Below are 18,875 nucleotides of genomic sequence, written 5' to 3'. Positions count from 1 at the left end.
ATGTATAAAAAGTGAAAAGCTCACATTTTCACTAACACGCCTGGGCTATGTTCCAACAAAGGTAATAATCCCTGTAGGTTGCAGTGATCATGATTTAATTATCACTGCATGGAAAACAAAAGTTGTTAAACTAGGACTAGAAAATAATTCTCAAAAGATCATATGTTTAATAAAGAGAAATTCATTATATTCTTAAGGTATGTTGGGCTGCAGAATTTTCCAAAAATAATCCTGACGATGCTCTACAGGCCTTTGATGATATTTTCATATCTGTGGTGAACAAACACGCCCCAGTAAAGAAGTCTGTGGTCAGAAACACCAGGACACCATGGTAGACTGTGAGATTAAGGAATTTACCAACCAAAGAGATCAGGCAAAGAAAGATGCAGTTCAGACTGGTAATCAGTCTGACAGGAAAGTACATCGTAAACTTAGAAATTTTGTCACAAAACTAAAAAGAGATAGAAAGAAAATATACCATGGAAATAAAATAACTGCTAATAAAAATGATCAGGAAATAATGCGGAATGCTATATTTAAATTACTGGGGAAAAAAATGTCAGCTCCACTCCATCTTTTTTAGAAGAAGATGAACAAATTAGGACCAAACCTGAAGATATAGTTAATTATCTTAATGATAATTTTATAGACAAAGTAGATAAAATAAGGAAGACAATGCCTAATGCTGGCAATAATATATCTCATTCAGTGATAGAAAATATAAATATAAATAATAAAATCTGTAACTTTAAACTGAAATCTATGAGACAGTTTGAGAAATGTCCACAAAAATGGAAAACAGCTAAATGCCACCGCCAGAAAACAAGAAACTACAATTCTCTGTCCAAACAGTCGTCCAATTAGCTTACTGCCTATAATAAGTAAAATGATGGAGAATAGTTTTTAAAGAAATTCATTATTGTTTAATAACAAATAATTTACTAACCAACATGCCTACAAAAAAGGGCACTCCTCAGCTACAGCTCTCACTTTTATGACTGATGACTGGTTTAGAGAAATAGAAGATAAGAAGATAATTGGGGCAGTTATGTTAGACTTTAAGCTGCTTTTGATGTTATCCGTCACTTCATTCAGAAAAACTGCCACGTTATGGATTTGAACCATCTGCCCTGTCCTGGATAGAGAGTTATCAGACCAACAGGACACAAACGCCATCCATCCATCCATCCATCATCCATTATCCATCCATCCATCCGTCATCCATCAATCCATCCATCCATCCATCCATCCATCCATCCATATATCCATCCATCCATGACCCATCATCCATTATCCATCCATCCATCCATCCATCAGCCATCCATCCATCCATTCATCCATCTATCATCCATTATCCATCCATCCATCCGTCATCCATCAATCCATCCATCCATCCATCCATCCATCATCCATTATCCATCCATCCATCCGTCATCCATCAATCCATCCATCCATCCATCCATCCATCCGTCATCCATCCATCCATCCATCCATCCATCCATCCATCCATCCATCCATCCATTCATCCATCCGTCACCCATCAATCCATCCATCCATCCATCCATCCATCCATCCATCCATTCATCCATCCGTCATCCATCAATCCATCCATCCATCAATCCATCCATCCGTCATCCATCAATCCATCCATCCATCCATTCATCCATCTATCATCCATCCATCATCAATCCATCCATCCATCCATTTTCTGTCATGGGGGCAGCTGCAGGGAAATGCAGACTTCCCTCTCCCCAGCCACATTCACCGGCTCGTCCGGGTGGATCACAGGGTGTTCGCAGGACAGCCAAGAGATGTAGTTGTTCCTGGATCTTCCCTGGGGCCTCTTTCCGGTGAGGCACGCCCGGAACACCTCACCAGGGAGGTGTCCAGGAGGCATCCTAACCAGATGCCCGGTGCCACCTCATCTAGCGCCTCTCAAAGTGAAGGAGCAGCGGCTCTACTCTGAGCCCCTCCCGGATCACCGAGCTTCTCACCCTATCTCTAAGGAAGAGCCCGGCCACCCCTCAGAGAAAACTCATTTCGGTCGCTTGTATTCGTGATCGTGTTCTTCTGGTCACTACCCACAGCTCGTGACCGGTAACTCAAGAGTTTGGCCTTTTGGCTTAGCTCCCTCTTCACCACGACAGTCTGCATCATTGCAGACGCAGCACCGATCCGCCTGTCAATCTCCCGCTCCATCCTTCCCTCACTCATGAACAAGACCCAGAGATACGTGAACTCCTCCACTTGGGGCAGGACCTCATTCCCGACCCGGAGAAAGAACTCCACCCTTTTCCGGCGGAGGACCATGATCTCAGATTTGGAGGTGCTGATTCTCATCTTAGCCGCTTCTCACTCGAATCACTCCAGTGAGAACTGAAGAGCACGGCCCAATGAAGCCAACAGAACCACATCATCCGCAAAGATCAGAGACCCAATCCTGAGGCTACCAAATGGGATTCCCTCAACAACACAAACTGTTGATACTATTCTGATGTTAGAAGTGTAGCATGTGGAGTGCCACAGAGGATCTACTGATCCTTAATAGAGCAAAATGTGTGATGTATGCTGACGATTCAACTATATATTCATCTGTATTTAGTATAAATGTGCTGCTCAGTAAGACCATGCAGGGGGGAACTACAATCAGTGATCCAATGGGCGGAGCAAAGTGAACTAGTTTCAAAAATTACAAAATTTGGTTCTGGGTTCAAACTATTCTACCAGCAAAAATCCTAAATTAAGTTTACAAATAAATGAAATTGCAATTAATTAAATGTGTGAAATGATGCTTTTGGGCATCATTATTAATGTAAAATTGTATGTAAAATTAACATAAAAAAAAAAAAAAAACTTGTGGATAGGGTCACAGCTACAAGCAATGAGACAAGTTACCCAGTCACTGATTTTGTCAAACTTAGATTATTGGCCAGTAATCTGGTCCAGTCCCACGACAGAAATATTAAAGAAACTACAAATGTTACTAAACCAAGCAGCATGCAGCACTGAAATGTAGGACTAGGACTAATGTTAAATCCAAACATCAACAATTAAACTGGTAACATGGTAAAGACAGAGACGAGACATGCTGACGGTAATTTCACTTTAAAAAAGAGTTAAAACTAACGCCACCAAGCAAGCTGTTCTCTACAGAGGAATGTATCAGTGTAATTTATTACCCAAATACATCTCTCAAACAAATAGTAAAACTCAGTTTAAACTATCACTAAAGCAGTATCCACTGGAACAAGTATGAAATCATTATGATATCATTTTTATATGAAATATGTATAGAAGGATATTGGAATTTTTAAAATGAGTAAATAATAATAAATGAGTTAAAAATAAAGCGACTTGAGTGACTAGTCTCTTTATAAAGGGTTATTCTTGGATAATTGCATCATCATTTGGTGATGTGCAAATGTACTAAAAATAATGTTTTTACTATAAATGCAGTTATGTTAAAATTGATACACTGAGGTGGTTAAGTTTTGATAGATACAGTTTTATTTCTGTTCCTTAGTTTCCAGCCGGTTTTTAGTTTGCTTTCGGGTATGCTGCTGTAGCTGAGTTTTGCTGTTTTGACCATTAAACCTTTGGTTCCTGCGTCTGCCCTCTTCCTGCCTCTCAGTCCTGTATTTGTCCTACAATCCCTCCTTCCACGTTCCCATTCACACTGTAGCAAAGAAATTAATGCTTCCCTCCACCACTGATATGATTTCAACTATGTTTAGTGAAGTAGCAGCCAATAAACTAAAGACTATTTTGCTGCACATTTAGTTTTATTGTAAATGTTGGGATGCATGTGATAGTACGATGCAAATCAGTTTTTTTCTCTCTGCTTCATTGACTTTTGGCATGCAGAATCCAATATCAGCCCTCACACCAGCAACAATTAGGACTGAAGAGTTCAAAGTCACCCTGACCATTAGTCTTTTATAATCTATTCAACAGAGACAAAACATAAAAACTGTTTCACATTTTAAAAAATGCTGGGCCATGCATACAGGACCTCCAGCTGAGGCTAATTTGTAGGCATTGTCTCTGCTGGTCTTTAAACACATTAAAAACCGAAAAGACTGATGAAAAGCGGAAATAATTACAAAACAGCCTCTACAGAGTCCCAGCAGTCAGCTAGGACTACAGAGGGATGACTCACAAATATGTAAAGACTACAGCTGAAGATCATCAGAAACCTGCGACCAGCCTGTTACTCTTTAGTTTCCTGTATTCCAGTTCATACGATCTCGATCCCCATTATCTCGTCAATGGTGTAATTACAGCGGTTTAGGTGAAGCACTCGTCCACGGGTCATTTGATGAGATGAATAATGTGATTGAAGGTTACAGAAACACAGGTTTAATAGTGTGACTGTGTGTACTAAAATGTGCATGAGTAATTTGTGATACATTTGCACTTCTTTGGTTTTCTTTGCACAGAATGCAAATTATCTCATTTGGGTGGTCAGTGGTGAAAAGGCTGAAGAAAGCCTGGCAGTGGTTTCACACGGTGTCCCTCCAACATGAACAAACTGGCAGCAGAGAAACACAGTAAATTGCATGATTGAACTCAGCTGTTACATAAAGACTGTTTACAGCAGCATTTTCTGCAGCATCGTCTCAATAAGCTTCTGCAATGTCACAATTATTTCCACCCAGAGTTGCATTAATTTTTCTCAAAGATGATGATGGACGATGAAAGTCTTTTTCAGGACATCCCAAAGATTTTCAGTGGGGTTCAGGTGTGGACTCACAAGATCACATGACCTTCTTCCATTGCTTCACAGTCCAATCTTTATGCTACCTAGCAAACTGAGGTCTTTGTTTTCTGATTATCCTCACTGATTAGTGGTTTTCTTATGGCTGCACAGCTATTTACAGTTCCCTTAAAAAAATCAATCAGTCTTTATTTATAGAGCACTTTTCATACATAAATGCAGCCCAAAGTGCTTTCCATGGTTAAAACAACAATTTATTAAACTGGTATCATGAAAGTCTGAAGGATTGACATATTTTTTGGTTTGCAGGTTTATTCATAGGGAAAAGTAGAAAAATCAAAAAACCATACTGTCCTCTGTGGGCTGTCAGCCCCTCTTTCTCTTTCTCTTTCTCTTTGTCTTTTTCTTTGTCTCTCTCTTGATAGCCTTTGATCTTCCTTTGGTTATATGCCAGAAATATATCAGAAAAACAGATGGAAATTAGGTAAAGTACCAGTACCAGAGAGATGATCTAACCAACCTCACTAGAAAAGTTTGGATTCAACATAAATGTCAGAATAATCTATTCATTATCTTAAGTTTTTTATTTTTGTACAAAGCTAAGGTGGACTGAAGATCCGTGATAACAGAGGCTGACACAGAAAAGAAAGAAAAGGAATCAGGCTGATGAAAAGGGCTTTATGCTTCTTACACAAATCCGGTGGCTCGTTTCCAAGTGGGAATCCTGCCACGCTGGCACCATGAGTTCACCAGAAGTCAACCAAGGTTAATCTGAAAGCAGGAAGACACTGCTAATCACAGGAATGGTTTGATGTGTAACAGAGGATAGATTAGGATTAGCATGGAAAATGTAGGTAATTTGTTAACTGAGTGAAAGAAAAAGGGACATGAAATATAGTGCTTCACAAAGCCAACCGTAAAGGATACGAATCTGACCTCGGATCACAAATTATTCCTGCTTTGGAAAACATTGATTGGACAAAGATTGTCACTATTCTTCCACATTTTGTACAAATATAGAAACAACAATCCTGGAAAGACAAACTACCATCAGTGTGAGCATGTGTAGGTGTCTGTGTCACTGAGTGGGTGACTTTGTGGGTGGTACAACATCACCAAATCAATAGAAAGAACAGCTCCAGGGAAGTCAGCAGAGGAGTAAACAAACAACTGTGTTTATTGCAGGTCTAAAATCATGGTTTCATGACACAGGAGGGCTTGCATATTTAAAGGTACAGCGGGTAAGAATTACTGATGTCTAGTGGTAACAATGAGCATAGAAATTACTTTAAATACTAAGCTCAGCTGTGAGGCAGTAGCTGTCGGTTGCCAAAATTCATCCAGATGTAAGCAGCTTTCAGCTTCAAGTAGATTTAGTGGTCTGAGGTGCAGCAGTGGCTGCACTACAGGTAACTGCTTTAACATCGTGAACATTTCTACTGTCTTCTTCTATTTGCCTTATTGAAGACCCACTCCATACATTTTTTACCTTAAAACTCTGCATTCCAGACTCGTTTGATAGCACAGTGACATCTATTATGTGCCCAGAAGCATCCTGTAGGTAAGAAACCGCACTATGTATCTACTTGAGTGATGTTGCAGCTGAGTTTCGCTTTGTGCACTCGTCCGTTTTGAACGTGCACCCTGGCTGATTCAGCAAAGTAACATTAGAAGACATTATTGGAAGAGACAAAACAAACGAGAGCAAGAAACAGAACAAGAGATAAGACGAGTCAACACAAGACTGGTAGGACTTGTTCATATCCGCCACTTCAGCTGTCTGTCGGTGGTACATCCCATGCAGGGGCTTGTCCTCCTATGATGGTTCTTCCATTTCATTCTCCTCCAGGTTCCACTGCCTGAGGCATTCACTCAGTGTTTCATCCCTTGGGGGCATCTTCCTGATGTATTCATGGAGCTTGGATGTTTCGTAGTGGATAGTGGTCTTGGTGCTCACTAGTCCTCGGCCTCCCGAGGGGGTGGAGCCCTCCATGCACGGTGAAGAGCTTCCGTGTTTTAACATCTGTGGTCTGAAGTTCCTCGTTAGGCCATCTTATTATCCCAGCAGGGTATAATCTTGTCGGATCTTGTTCTTGCCACTGAGCTGATGTCTTGATGTAAGGACTTGCCTTACTCGTTGCAGATATGTTGCTCTAGCAGCTTTCCTTGTGGCTTCTTCGTGGCTGCCATTTGCTTGTGGTATGCCAAGGTACTTGTAGCTCTCCTCAACATCTGTTATTCTGGCCTCTTGGAGGGCAATCCCCTACATATGGACCATGCCTGTAACTCAAACCAGGCATTCCAGGATCCATGTAGTTAGCATTGAATCACAGGCTTTCTGGTAATGAATCCAAGCAGTGCACAGTTTTGTCTGTCTGGTTTTGCAGTCTTGGGTGACAGTTCTATCAACCTGCAGCTGGTGTTTTGGTCCTCAGGTTCCTTTACCAATGCCTTTTTTGTAACTCTGTCATGTATTGATCCATGTGCCCACTTATCTTTTCCACTATGATGCCCGACAGGAGCTTCCATGTTGTGGAGAGACGGGTTTTCAGCCAATAGTTGGATTGGGACTGTTCCCTTCTAGGGATCTTTCAGCATCAGGACTGTCCGTCCGTCCGTTGGTCAGCCATTCAGGGTGGGTCCCGTCTCTCAGCAGTTGGTTTATTTGTGCCGCTAGGTGCTCATGAAGTGAAGTAGCATCTTTAACCAGTAGGGATGGATCATGTCCAGGGCCAGATGCTGACCAGTTCTTCATGCCTCAGATTCTTTGCTGTGATGGTTACTGGGCCTTGTTCAGGGAGGGAGCTGTGATCCACTCTTAATTCTATTAACCTCTGTGCTTCACTGTTATGTGATGCCTCTTTCTTCAATATGTTTTTCCAGTACTGTTCAGTTTCCAGCCTTGGTGGGTTAGTGCGTGGTATTACCCTGCCACTAGGTGTACATTTTAGCTGGGTTAGTGGAATACAGCTAGTTTATTTTCCTGGCCTCTCTTTCTCTTGTGTAGCTCCTCAGTATTGCAGCCAAAGCTTGGAGTCTTTTTTGGCAGTTTCCAGTGCCTCAGGTATGGACATCTGGCTGTACCTCTTGGGTACCTCTTTTGTGGTTGTACCCTTCTGGAGTTCTGACAATTGACTAACTTCCCTCCAAGTTGCCTTGATTTTGACTTCCAACCTCCTCCTCCTCCATGGTGCCTCCATTTTGCCCTTCATGCTGATGTTATGATGGGCAAGCATCTCCAGAATTGCTGTTGCTGTACTGTATATCAACTCATTGCAGTGATGGTCGCAGTACGACTTGTTCTTAGTGCTGCATTCACATCAGCTAGAGGACTTTCTGGTGGTTCTTCACTCATTCTTGCTAGTCTGTGTGTTGACAGGCTCTCACCTTATCCATGATCTTATCCCTCAGGTCAGTTACTCTCTCATTCATCATCACTGGGGTTTGGTACCCAATCTCGGGGGGGGGGGGGGGGGGGGGTGATGTTAACGCCCCCTTATGACCTATTGTCCTGGCTCCCCCTTGCTGTAGCATTAGCATGTTGTATCTCTTTATTTTTATATATTTAGCTCTGTATTTAATAACGTTATGAATAAGTTGACAGTTGAACGATTTGTAATAATTTAAACAATATATACATCGTCAACGTATATACAGTATCTCCATGGTTTTGTCCACCACTTGCCAGAGTTCTGAATCTTGGTAAATGGTAAATGGTCTGTACTTATATAGCACGTTTCTCCATGTCCCATTCACCCATTCACACACACATTCACACACTGATGGCGGAAGCTGCCATGCAAGGCGTTCAACCACGACCCATCAGGAGCAGTTAGGGGTTCTGTGTCTTGCTCAGGGACACTTCGACATGAGCTCGACTGAGCTGGATCAAACCGGCAACCCTTGGGCTACAGGACTACCACTCTACCCACTGAGCCATGCCGCCCCCAGAATTTTCTGAAGCAGTCCTCTATTGCGCCCCCTAGCGGAATCCTCTGGTAAAAACTACAGTACACAGGCGAGTACGTGAGCAGTTACGGTCATGGTAAAGCTGGATGGCTTCAACAACATGATGTTAAAAAGCAAGACTACTCTCAGCCTTACAGTTAGAGTTCCAGCTTGTCTTTGTTTTTCTCCAATAAATGAAGGGTGTTAAGGTTTGGAAGATTCTACATAAATGTAAAAAAGAGAATCTCTTCAGTGCCACAGCGTCCTGCTGCCGTGGCAACAACTTAGCATCTTCAACCTCATCTGGATCAACCTGTTCACCAAACAAAGTGGAGACAAGAAGCCATGGAGTTAGATCTTCTCCACTCCTGCATGATTACTCAGCCTCTCCATGTTCTCTGCCTGTAGGTGGGACAACACCACTCCTCCCCCTCCATTGACCCTCTACATGGAGTAATGAGGCGCACCACTCACTCAGCACAAAGCACGTTGGTGTGTGTGTTTGGAGGATGGATGCTGCTGTAGTTGTTTGTATGAGTGTGAAATAAAGGAAAAAGAAAAAAATAAGGAGGCGGGTGCATGATGAATCACTGTCATTATGTTTTTGTGAGGATGTTGAGATTCAAACCTACTTAATTATGAATTCCTGTTTACATGTCAGAGAAGAGGGAATGGAAATGAGAATATGTTAATGGGGATTAGGATTAGAGATGGCAGGCAGCTGAAAACAACCCCTGCTGAGTTGATGGAGTCATGGTGTGTATCCCCACCTGTGTTTCTGAGCGTTTGTACAAACACACTGTGCACACATCTGGGGTGACCAGCAAGTCAGAGTACAAAAAACAAGAAAATTTAGGTTCTTCAAATCTTCACAGTGTGATAACTGCAGTTCAGTACGTAATGAGGATGAGGATAAAAAGAAAATAGGGATCACATTCTTCTCGCCACAGTCAGCTTTAATAATTGCAGAGCTGTTCCAAGCAAAGAGCCAACCTTCTTCATCGTGTTGTCGATTTTTTTTGAGCCAATGAAGCCGCCCCAAAAGATGGCTGCAAGGAAAACTGCCTGATAAACATGTTTAACATCCTGGCACTGAACGAAGATTGGAGGAGCTCAACTTCATCAAGATATCCAGTCTGCACTGGGCCTTTTCTCCAAGGCTGGAGGTCTCCATGAGGGTCTGAATGGATTTGTGTCGGCAAACATGCTTACATTTCATAATGTTTTGCTGTCACCTGTCTGAGAAACATGTAAAACAATCTGAGCTGTGAGATGTTTGGATGTGTTGGTTCACTTTTAAATATCCAGCAAAGAAACCCTGTAAAGAAACAAATCTGTGCACCGTGTGAATTTTCCAGGAAAGAAACCTAATCTGTGCTCTGGATAGTTGTTATTATTCTGTTCTGTTCTGTTATTTCTGAACTAAATTTAAACTTCAAGGCCAAAGTGTGTGAAGCCACTTATCAGAGCATCAGGAGCAGCACACTGTATGTAGCAGCCACTAATGTCATCATTTTGGCTATTTGAAATGTAATAAAACCACTAATGTAATAAGATTTTTGAGCCAAAATGCAATAAGTTATTATGCCATTGGTTGGTTAATTGGGCTAGCATGAAAAAATGTAATAAATGCAGCTGATAATGTGATACCACGTAAAGACTGGAATTCTCAGAAATAAAAAAATTTCTACAGTTTTTTTATTTTATTTTATTTATTTATTTTTTTTTTTTGGCAGTTTGGTTATCAGATATTGGTATGATTGGTAAGTTAAAACATTTAAAATAGACTAAATTATTATGTTATTTGGTAACTTGTTACTAAAACAAATCATAATTTGTTTTTATTAAATAAAGGCTTTTACTAAGTAAACATCAGTCTGATTGTTTTCAATTAAATTTAATAAAACAAGATTCCTCACCAATTAGTTTTATTCTGTTTCTCTGTAACCATGAAAAATATCAACAGATTTAACGACTTTTCACTGAGCTGTGACTTTTCTCCATCATGAAAGAATGGACCTAAATTACAATCAAAGCTGGTGAACTTGATTTGACGTTCTCTAAACTTTTGAATGCACGTAAACAACTTTTCATGTTTAAGTATTTATTGGACAACATCTCTAACAAGGTGCCACAAAACCAAATCACAAAAAAACTAAATAAAAGAACACTGTGTGTATCACTACATGTTCTGGTTCCATGACAACATGTATCAGTCCTCTGCATCATGCTGTTCACATTTTGACATTAACACGTGTTCCCTAGATTTTTTCAGCTGTTCATCTGGGAATAAACTGCAGTGAATTACTGAGAAAATAGGTCACAGTTATTCATTTAAATCCTCTCCTGTCTGAGATTTTAACACTGGAAGGGAATCTCCCATGAATACATTACAACTAGGCTGGGGGCAAAGATCACTGGCACAAATTTACCAGTGCATCTTTCAGGAAATGAAGATTGTCAGCAAATTTTTATACCAGGTGCAAAACATCAGTAGATCAGAGTTAAATAATGAAGCCTGCTCTTTGTTGTCAGCCTGTCTAGGCTTTAGTAAACTTTCAGTCAGAGCTGAAATCTTTGCACAGCATCGTCTGGCAGGTTTGGTCTCATGTTTTTGGGGAATTGCCGTCATTATGTTTATACTGAAAACAAAGTAGTCTGCAGAGGCGAAAACAACGACGATAGAAACCTCCACAAAGAGAACAATGTTATTCCTGACTTCACATCTCACATGTTGCTCTGATAACATTTACATGCACAGCTTCATCTTCATGCTCTCTCTCATCTTCTTCTTAACCCTTTCATGTCCTGTTGTTAGAGCACAGTTCCCAGTTATTATTCTGTAAACCTGCATGAGTATCGCCGTCAGTCACTTGTGGTTGTAAAAAAAAACAGGTGACTCCACCCCCTTTTTCCTCCAGACTAACCTTAATTCCTGGTGTAATAGGTGGAAGCAGGTGTTGGAAACCTTCCTCAGAGGTTTTCCTCCATATCGACATGACAGCATCACACAGTTGCTGCAGGTTTGTCGGCTGCATCCATGATGAGAATCTCCCGTTCCACCACATCCCAAAGCTGCTCTACTGGACTGAGATCTGGTGGCTGTGGAGGCCGTTGGAGTCCAGTGAACTCATCGTCATGTTCTAGAAAGCAGGTGGAGATGATCTGAGCTTTGTGACATGGTGCATTATCCTGCTGGAAGTAGCATCAGAAGATGCTCCACTGTGGTCATAAAGGGATGGACATGGTCAGCAACAATACTCAGGTAGGCTGTGCTGGTTAAACCAGGCCACGTTGGTACTAAGGGGCCCAAAGTGGACCAAGAAAATCTCCCCCCACCATTACACCAGCAGCAGCCTGAAGCGTTGATCCAAGGCAGGATGGATCCATGTTTTCATGATGTTTCCAGCAGATTCTGAGCCGAGCATCTGAATGTGGAGCTGAAATGGAGACTCATCAGACCAGCAACGTTTCTCCATCTTCTATTGTCCAGTGTTGGTGAGTGTGTGTGAATTGTAGCCTCAGTTTCCTGTTCTTAGCTGGCAGGAGGAACCCGGTGTGTCTTCTACTGCTGGAGCCCTGCATTATTATTATTATTATTATTATTATTATTATTATTATTATTATTATTATTATTATTATTATTATTATTATTATTATTATTATTATTATTATTATTATTAGTGCCCCAAAGGAATGAAAGAAAACAATTTAAAGAGTTAAGCTCTTGTTTCATACTTTTCAATAAATCCATTTCCCTCCCTCGAGGCTCTTTTTTACGTTCAGGAGCTCCTTCAGTTTGCTGGTAATCTTCATATTTCCGTCCCAAGGATGGTGCTTTCCACACAGAATTTGGTTTGTCACTGACTCACTCAGATGATAATACAACTATATTAGTACCTAATAAACAGCAGATTCTTTAGATTTAAGAACAGAATTATTTGTTGTTAATATGTTTAAAGTGTGTGTTCCATACATGGGTGTTTTTTGTTTGTTTGTTTTTTTTGCTTTCTTATATTTTTATTGTGTGATTAGTCGATTAGTTGATCAGTCCTGAGCATCCATAATGTTTACACTTTGGTTTTATTCCAGCCATAGAGGAGCATTATTTTTCTTCCTTTCAGACAAACATGGACTTTCTGCTCCTTTTAAACTTGTTGATTAGTGGAAAATTGAACAGGAAGTGACATCATCATAATTTACACATCAAAACAGAGGTCTCATAGCAACATATTAGTGATAGTGATTTTTGAATAATGAAAATGTGATAAAGACTGTTGTTATCATTGATTTCTCATTCTGGATTTACCATACACTCTCTGAATAAACACTACATAAACCTCCTGGATGGGATATAAATGTCTGAAATACTTCTCTCAACTAAAGGGTAAGTTATCCATCACAATTCACCCCACAGAGCTACACATCACTGTTGCAGAGACACTGTTGACAATTTAAGGGATAGTGCAGAATTTAAGGGTTAATTAAGAAAGATAGAAAAAGTAATCCTTGTAAATGTTTAAGATTTATACATTAAAAATTAAACCTCATGTGGACGAATTAGAAATTACTTTTAGCAAAATATTAACAGTTAATATCGTCTGTGTTATTTTCATATTTACTGAATCCTTCAGCTGTATTCAGCTGAATCAGCCACTTTTATATAATGACTGAAAAAGTGCTTCATTCCAAGCCGCCATTTTTACCACTTTTTTTCTGTTTGTAGAGAGAAACAATGCGCTCTCAGCTCTGAGGTCAAAGGTCTCCTCAGCGGAGGGACCGGCTGGAGGTGTGAATGTGGTGGTGGGGAGTGTGAAACAAAGAGCAGGCCATGTGTCGGTCTTTTGTGCACCACATGGACATTAGCATCTGCAGCAGAGAGCAGAAACAAGCTGCATGACAACAACGCTCATACTGTGCTGATTCGTGTGTGTGTGTGAGAGAGAGAGACCCTCATTCATTGGTTCTTTCTGAAGCTGACTGTAGTGGGGATCGCCCGCTACCATCACTCACTGCTCCAGTTTGTTTGGCTCTGCATGCTCAGCCTCATGGTGAGTTCACTGACACTATTCTAGAGCAACGACAGCTTCATTCAGAAATGCTTCCTGCAGATGGACTCGGCCTGGGCTGCAGCGCACCCCCAACCCTGCCCTGAACGGAGCAGGAGCATGGATGGACGGATCCACAGAACAAGCATGTTGAAATAAATCAGATGATTCTTGTATTTTGTGTTAAGTCTAAATTGGAAAAAAAGTGACTGGTTTGTAGATATGGATACACAACATGACTGAATGATGATCGCTTGGCTTTCTTGTCTTTAGCCTGGAAATCCCCGTCCATCTTTTCAGAAAAATCTCCTAAAAATTAAATAATAATAATAATAATCTCCACAATGATCAGGTCCATCTTCATGTTCCTGGTGTTTAAGGACATCTCAGAGGATTTCTAGAGTCTATTACTATTTCTGTAAATTACAAAAAAACTGAGGGAAGTGTTTTTTTTTTCCCTATATGACTGCTGATAACACCATACATACAAATATTTCTTCTATCTGATTTAAAACAATCTGATCACAGATACTAGCTGACACGTTTACATGGATGAGAGTTAAAGTGGTCCAATCGATTCACATGATGGAAAGATTTAGTACAAACAGACACGAGCAATGAGGACTGATTCAGAAGAAGAAAGCGATTCTATCGAATATCAGCGTGAACTCATGTCGAGACGATCACCCTTCAGACAGAAGACTCCGATCAAGGCCGATCGGATCAGCTGAGGTGTTTACGCAGTTTTGTTCTGACTGGACGCTGGATTGGATCAAAGGTGCTTTGTTCAAACACAGCTAAATTATAATTTAGATTAAATTAAAATCCTTAAAACACGTAGAACATTCTGATCCGATCACACTTAATCAGATCAAAACTCGATGGATTATACTGCTTGTTATTCTGATTGGTGTACAAGAAAACACATACAAGCTACTAAAAATGAGCCTTACTGCTTTCAGCTGGTTGTCAGCGTAACATGAACTTTACGTTACGGCTGGTCGAGTACTGTTCACGTCACTCCATTAAAACAAAGAGAGCGTTGGGACTGGAGGAACAAAACACAGGAACCAGAACAGAACTGGAGCTTTTAGTTAAGGCGCAGTAACTGAAATTAGTAATACACACACACACACACACACACACACACACACACACACTGCGGTGTTTGTTTACATCAGAAAACGTTTCTTCTGCTGTTTCTGAAAAGTCATAAAATTCTGTGCATGTCAACATGATTTGTTCAAACATGTGATCTTAAACACACGTCATGGTCGGAGTGACATCACAGGTCTGACCGGAATCATAACATCACTTTTCTGCACATTTAAACATGCAAACATGCAAACATGGCTAAAGAGTGCATGGATACAGATGAGACTGATCACCTTCAGCAACTAAATCCGTTCATTACATTTGTGTTTGACCCAAAACACACTTTCAGTCTGGTTTTCTGACCTTTGAGAAACAGATGAAAATAAATTTTATTATGTTTTATAGCAGCTGATTATTTCAAACTTTCAGGGTTAAACACGCTGCTTCTATGTTTAGACATTTATCCACGTTTAATGCTTTCATCGCTATCATTCAGGTCGGCTCCGTGTGATTCCATCTTTATATTAACTCATTAAATGCTGATGTCAGGATTGTGACCAGTCATCGTCATCTCTCTCTACGTTCTTCTTCTGTGGTGTCTGTCCTGTCTGGTAGGGCGAACATGGTAAAGGACCAGATCTCCACAAACAAGAAAAGATGTCACTGAAACAAGAACTCAACCTAACGAGTTGTTAATGCTGCTGTCAGCAAATCAAGCAAACATCAATGAGCCAAGTGCATGCATTAGGGTCAGAGGTCACGCACACACACACAAACACGTGCACACACACCCACACCCATGTCTATGCTGTATCTAGGTTAACTTTGTCTGGCCAATCTGCTCTGGTTTTCTACCCTTAATCTCCTCGCTGCTTTAACACAGTAGGAGGAAGAGCTCATAATACCAGAGGATTTTCTTTATTCAGGGTGTGAACAATGAGACTGGTAAACAACAACAAAAACATCAAGATAAAAACACAAATAACCATCAATGGTATAACAGCAGTGTTCCACATTTACTGATTTATCCATTTATCTATTTATTTATTTATTTATTTGTTTGTTTGTTTATTGGTTTGTTTGTTATTATTATTATTATTATTATTATTATTATTATTATTATTATTATTTCTTGATACACAATGTCAACATAAAAAATAAAATGTCAGTTATAATTTTATTTTAGTTCTAAAAGAAAGAAAAATATTTAATTTTTTTTTTATATAAAAATAATTTGAACAGAATGAATTAAACATTTTCTGGACAATCTGACGAAAATCGAAACTAGAAAAAAACTGATCAGTTTTTATTAAATGCATTAGATATAGAATATATATCCAGGAAGGTTGTTTTCCTTCCTGGTTTTGGTCCTGGTGGAGGTTTTCCTTCCTGGTTTTGGTCCTGATGGAGCTTTTCCTTCCTGGTTCTGGGCCTGATGGAGCTTTTCGTTCCTGGTTCTGGTCCTGGTGGAGGTTTTCCTTCCTGGTTCTGGGCCTGATGGAGCTTTTCGTTCCTGGTTCTGGTCCTGATGGAGGTTTTCCTTCCTGGTTCTGGTGGCTTTCTTGCTTGTGCAGCTCAGGCTCGAGGATGGGATCAGGGAGGAGATTTGTTCGAATCTGTTGGTTTCCTTAGCTAGCTCATTATTTTATGAACTGGTTTATACGAACACAGGTATTATCCAGACTAATGTGGTATATATAGTGGATTTGTTTTAACTGGATTTTTGGACTATAATGAACTGGGTTGTGTCCGTAAAAGTATTCTGACATGACATGTTGGTTAGATAAACAGCAGCAGCCTCAGTGGTGGGAAATGGACCCTCATGTTGTACTGATCCGTCCTACACGGTGCATCACTGTCTGTCCAGGAAATGATTGAGGAATGTTAAAGGTTTTCCTCTGATATCCTTGTTAAATGAGATAAAACACCTTCTGCAGCAGATCCCGCTCAGACCTGACCCAGGAGAACTTATTTTGCTTTTCTTTTTACAGGAATCACGTTTAAATTAGAAAATTAAAAGTAAACAGTCCCATCATGACCAAGTCTGCCCCCTTAAACCCTTGAAATACAGTGTAACAGAATGTGTACCTGAACATCCATATAAATATTAGTAAAACATGACAGCTGATACCAGCAATGTAAAATTATTTCAAATGGCCAAATACCTGAGGGAATTTTTTTAAATAAACCAATTTAATCATAAATTTATTCATTATATCAACCACACTTCAAACATTATAAACAAAGAACAGCTTTGTTGCCTATATGTAAGAAACCCGGCATTGATCTGAGCTGTGTTTCCAGATTTATTACAATTGATCTGCCCGTCCTCATGGTGGAGGGGCGGACATCGGGGGGTTGCAGAATCTCAGAGTAGCCTGTACAGTGATCCGGAGAAACTGAGAGCTTAAACAGCAGAGAAAGAGAACATTGATCTGCAGCTGCACCCTCAGGATTCGTCTACCCTGATGGGTCAATGAAGATCTATACCCCCCCCCATACATCGGCCTCCTCTTTCTCCTCCTTTACTATGCTCGATGGACCATGCATATGCATTGTGTCTTTCTGACCATGTGCTTCTCTCTCACGGTGAATGAGCCTCCACCGGCACCACCCAAAACAGCAGAAAGCCTGGTATTGTACTGGATTCACTGTAAAGCTGCGGTTTCAACATCAACATCCGACTCTGGACGACTTACATCCCAATAAAACACCAGCATCGTTAACACCAGTGGGTCTGCCATCTCCTCTGACATGCTGTGGAGGATTTATCCTGCTTACTTTGCAATGCATTTGTTTTCTACCCTGAAAGAGGCACATGGAGCCGACTTGAAATGACTTTGTGGTGAACTGACCCTGTACAAATAAAGCTGAATTGAATGGAGCTACAGTGTACATGTCATTTGTCATCAGCCGCACACATGCCAGACTGTGATGAATTATGAAATGTCCAAGAGCAGAAGAAGGCAGCTGAGGAGTCCCAGCTGCATCTACTCATTCCAGGGAAAACGTAGCCTCAGAGCAGGCTGCTCAGCCCACACCTTCAACACCCATTTGGAGGTCAAGAGACGTTCCCTTTAGGGACTGCAGTAAGTTACCACACAATATTATAACAAAATGGCTCCAGTGCATCAATTTTCCTGAGAAAAATTATTCTCTGGAGCTCAAATTAAGCTACTCTTTATTTACACTGAAACTTTAATCAATACGCAAAAATGGAAGATTTAATGCAGGGAATGGATAAAGAACACTCTGAGCATGCTCAGTCACTTTTCTTCCCCTTGTTATGTACACAAACAATTACATATTAATGCCACATGAACGGTGCATGAGTAGTCACAGATGAGATGTTCATCTAGTAACTCAGCATCCTCAGGACCAGGAAGTAGTGGAAGAGGAGAGGGGACTGATCATACCTGTTTGCCAGATGTAGAGGGGTTTAGTTTCCACTGCAGTTTGTGCATCAAGTGCCCAGATGGAGAAAAACAGCAGCGCTAACCTCCAGAGAGAGGGGGATGGTGCCCATTTAAAAACCCCCATGGTTAGCAGGGCTCTGCCAGGCAGCCCCATGGCCACCGCACAGTCAGGTACTGTACTTCCAATTCAGTCAACAGGAAAAGGCAAGCCTGACCAGACGGCGGGGAGCTTAAGTGTGCTTTCTGCTTTATCCAAAATGTGTCCAAGTAGAAATAATCCAGGGTAAATAGGGCCAATGTCGCCCGGTGTATTCGTCTCTTTTCTCTGTTTTTCTGTCTTGGCTTCTGAATGGTAAACAATGAGCTCTGGCAGCAATAAAACAAGGAACAATGGATCCTTGAGCCCAGCCTGCCTCTGCTGCTGCACGCCAGCCTGATGCAGCACCTCCCTCTCTCACTCTCTCTTTCTCTCTCTTCCACACACAAGCACACATGCCCACCCTTTCATCCCTTCCTCCCTCCCTCCGTCTCACTTGTCTTTTTAAAGGACCCAGTAAAAGCTGCACACTAATCTAAGTAGAAAGAAACAAAAACTGGTTTTAAAAAGATGGAAAAAGAAGAATGTCAATCCTTGAACAATATAGAATATGC

General features: G+C 40.8%; 1 protein-coding gene across 1 annotated transcript in view; it reads right to left on the bottom strand.

The window, feature by feature from the left end:
- Window positions 1-18,378, bottom strand: part of thsd7aa (thrombospondin, type I, domain containing 7Aa) — a 96,010-nt gene extending 77,632 nt beyond the window's left edge. The window contains 1 exon segment of the mRNA XM_041966910.1: window positions 18,225-18,378. Coding sequence (XP_041822844.1) covers window positions 18,225-18,378 — 154 coding nt within the window.
- Window positions 18,379-18,875: the final 497 nt, after the last annotated feature.

The sequence above is a fragment of the Melanotaenia boesemani genome, chromosome 17, assembly GCF_017639745.1.
Source record: "Melanotaenia boesemani isolate fMelBoe1 chromosome 17, fMelBoe1.pri, whole genome shotgun sequence".
Taxonomy (NCBI): Eukaryota; Metazoa; Chordata; class Actinopteri; order Atheriniformes; family Melanotaeniidae; genus Melanotaenia; species Melanotaenia boesemani.
Note: the sequence above shows the minus strand (reverse complement) of the source record. Positions and strands in the feature narration are given on the sequence as shown.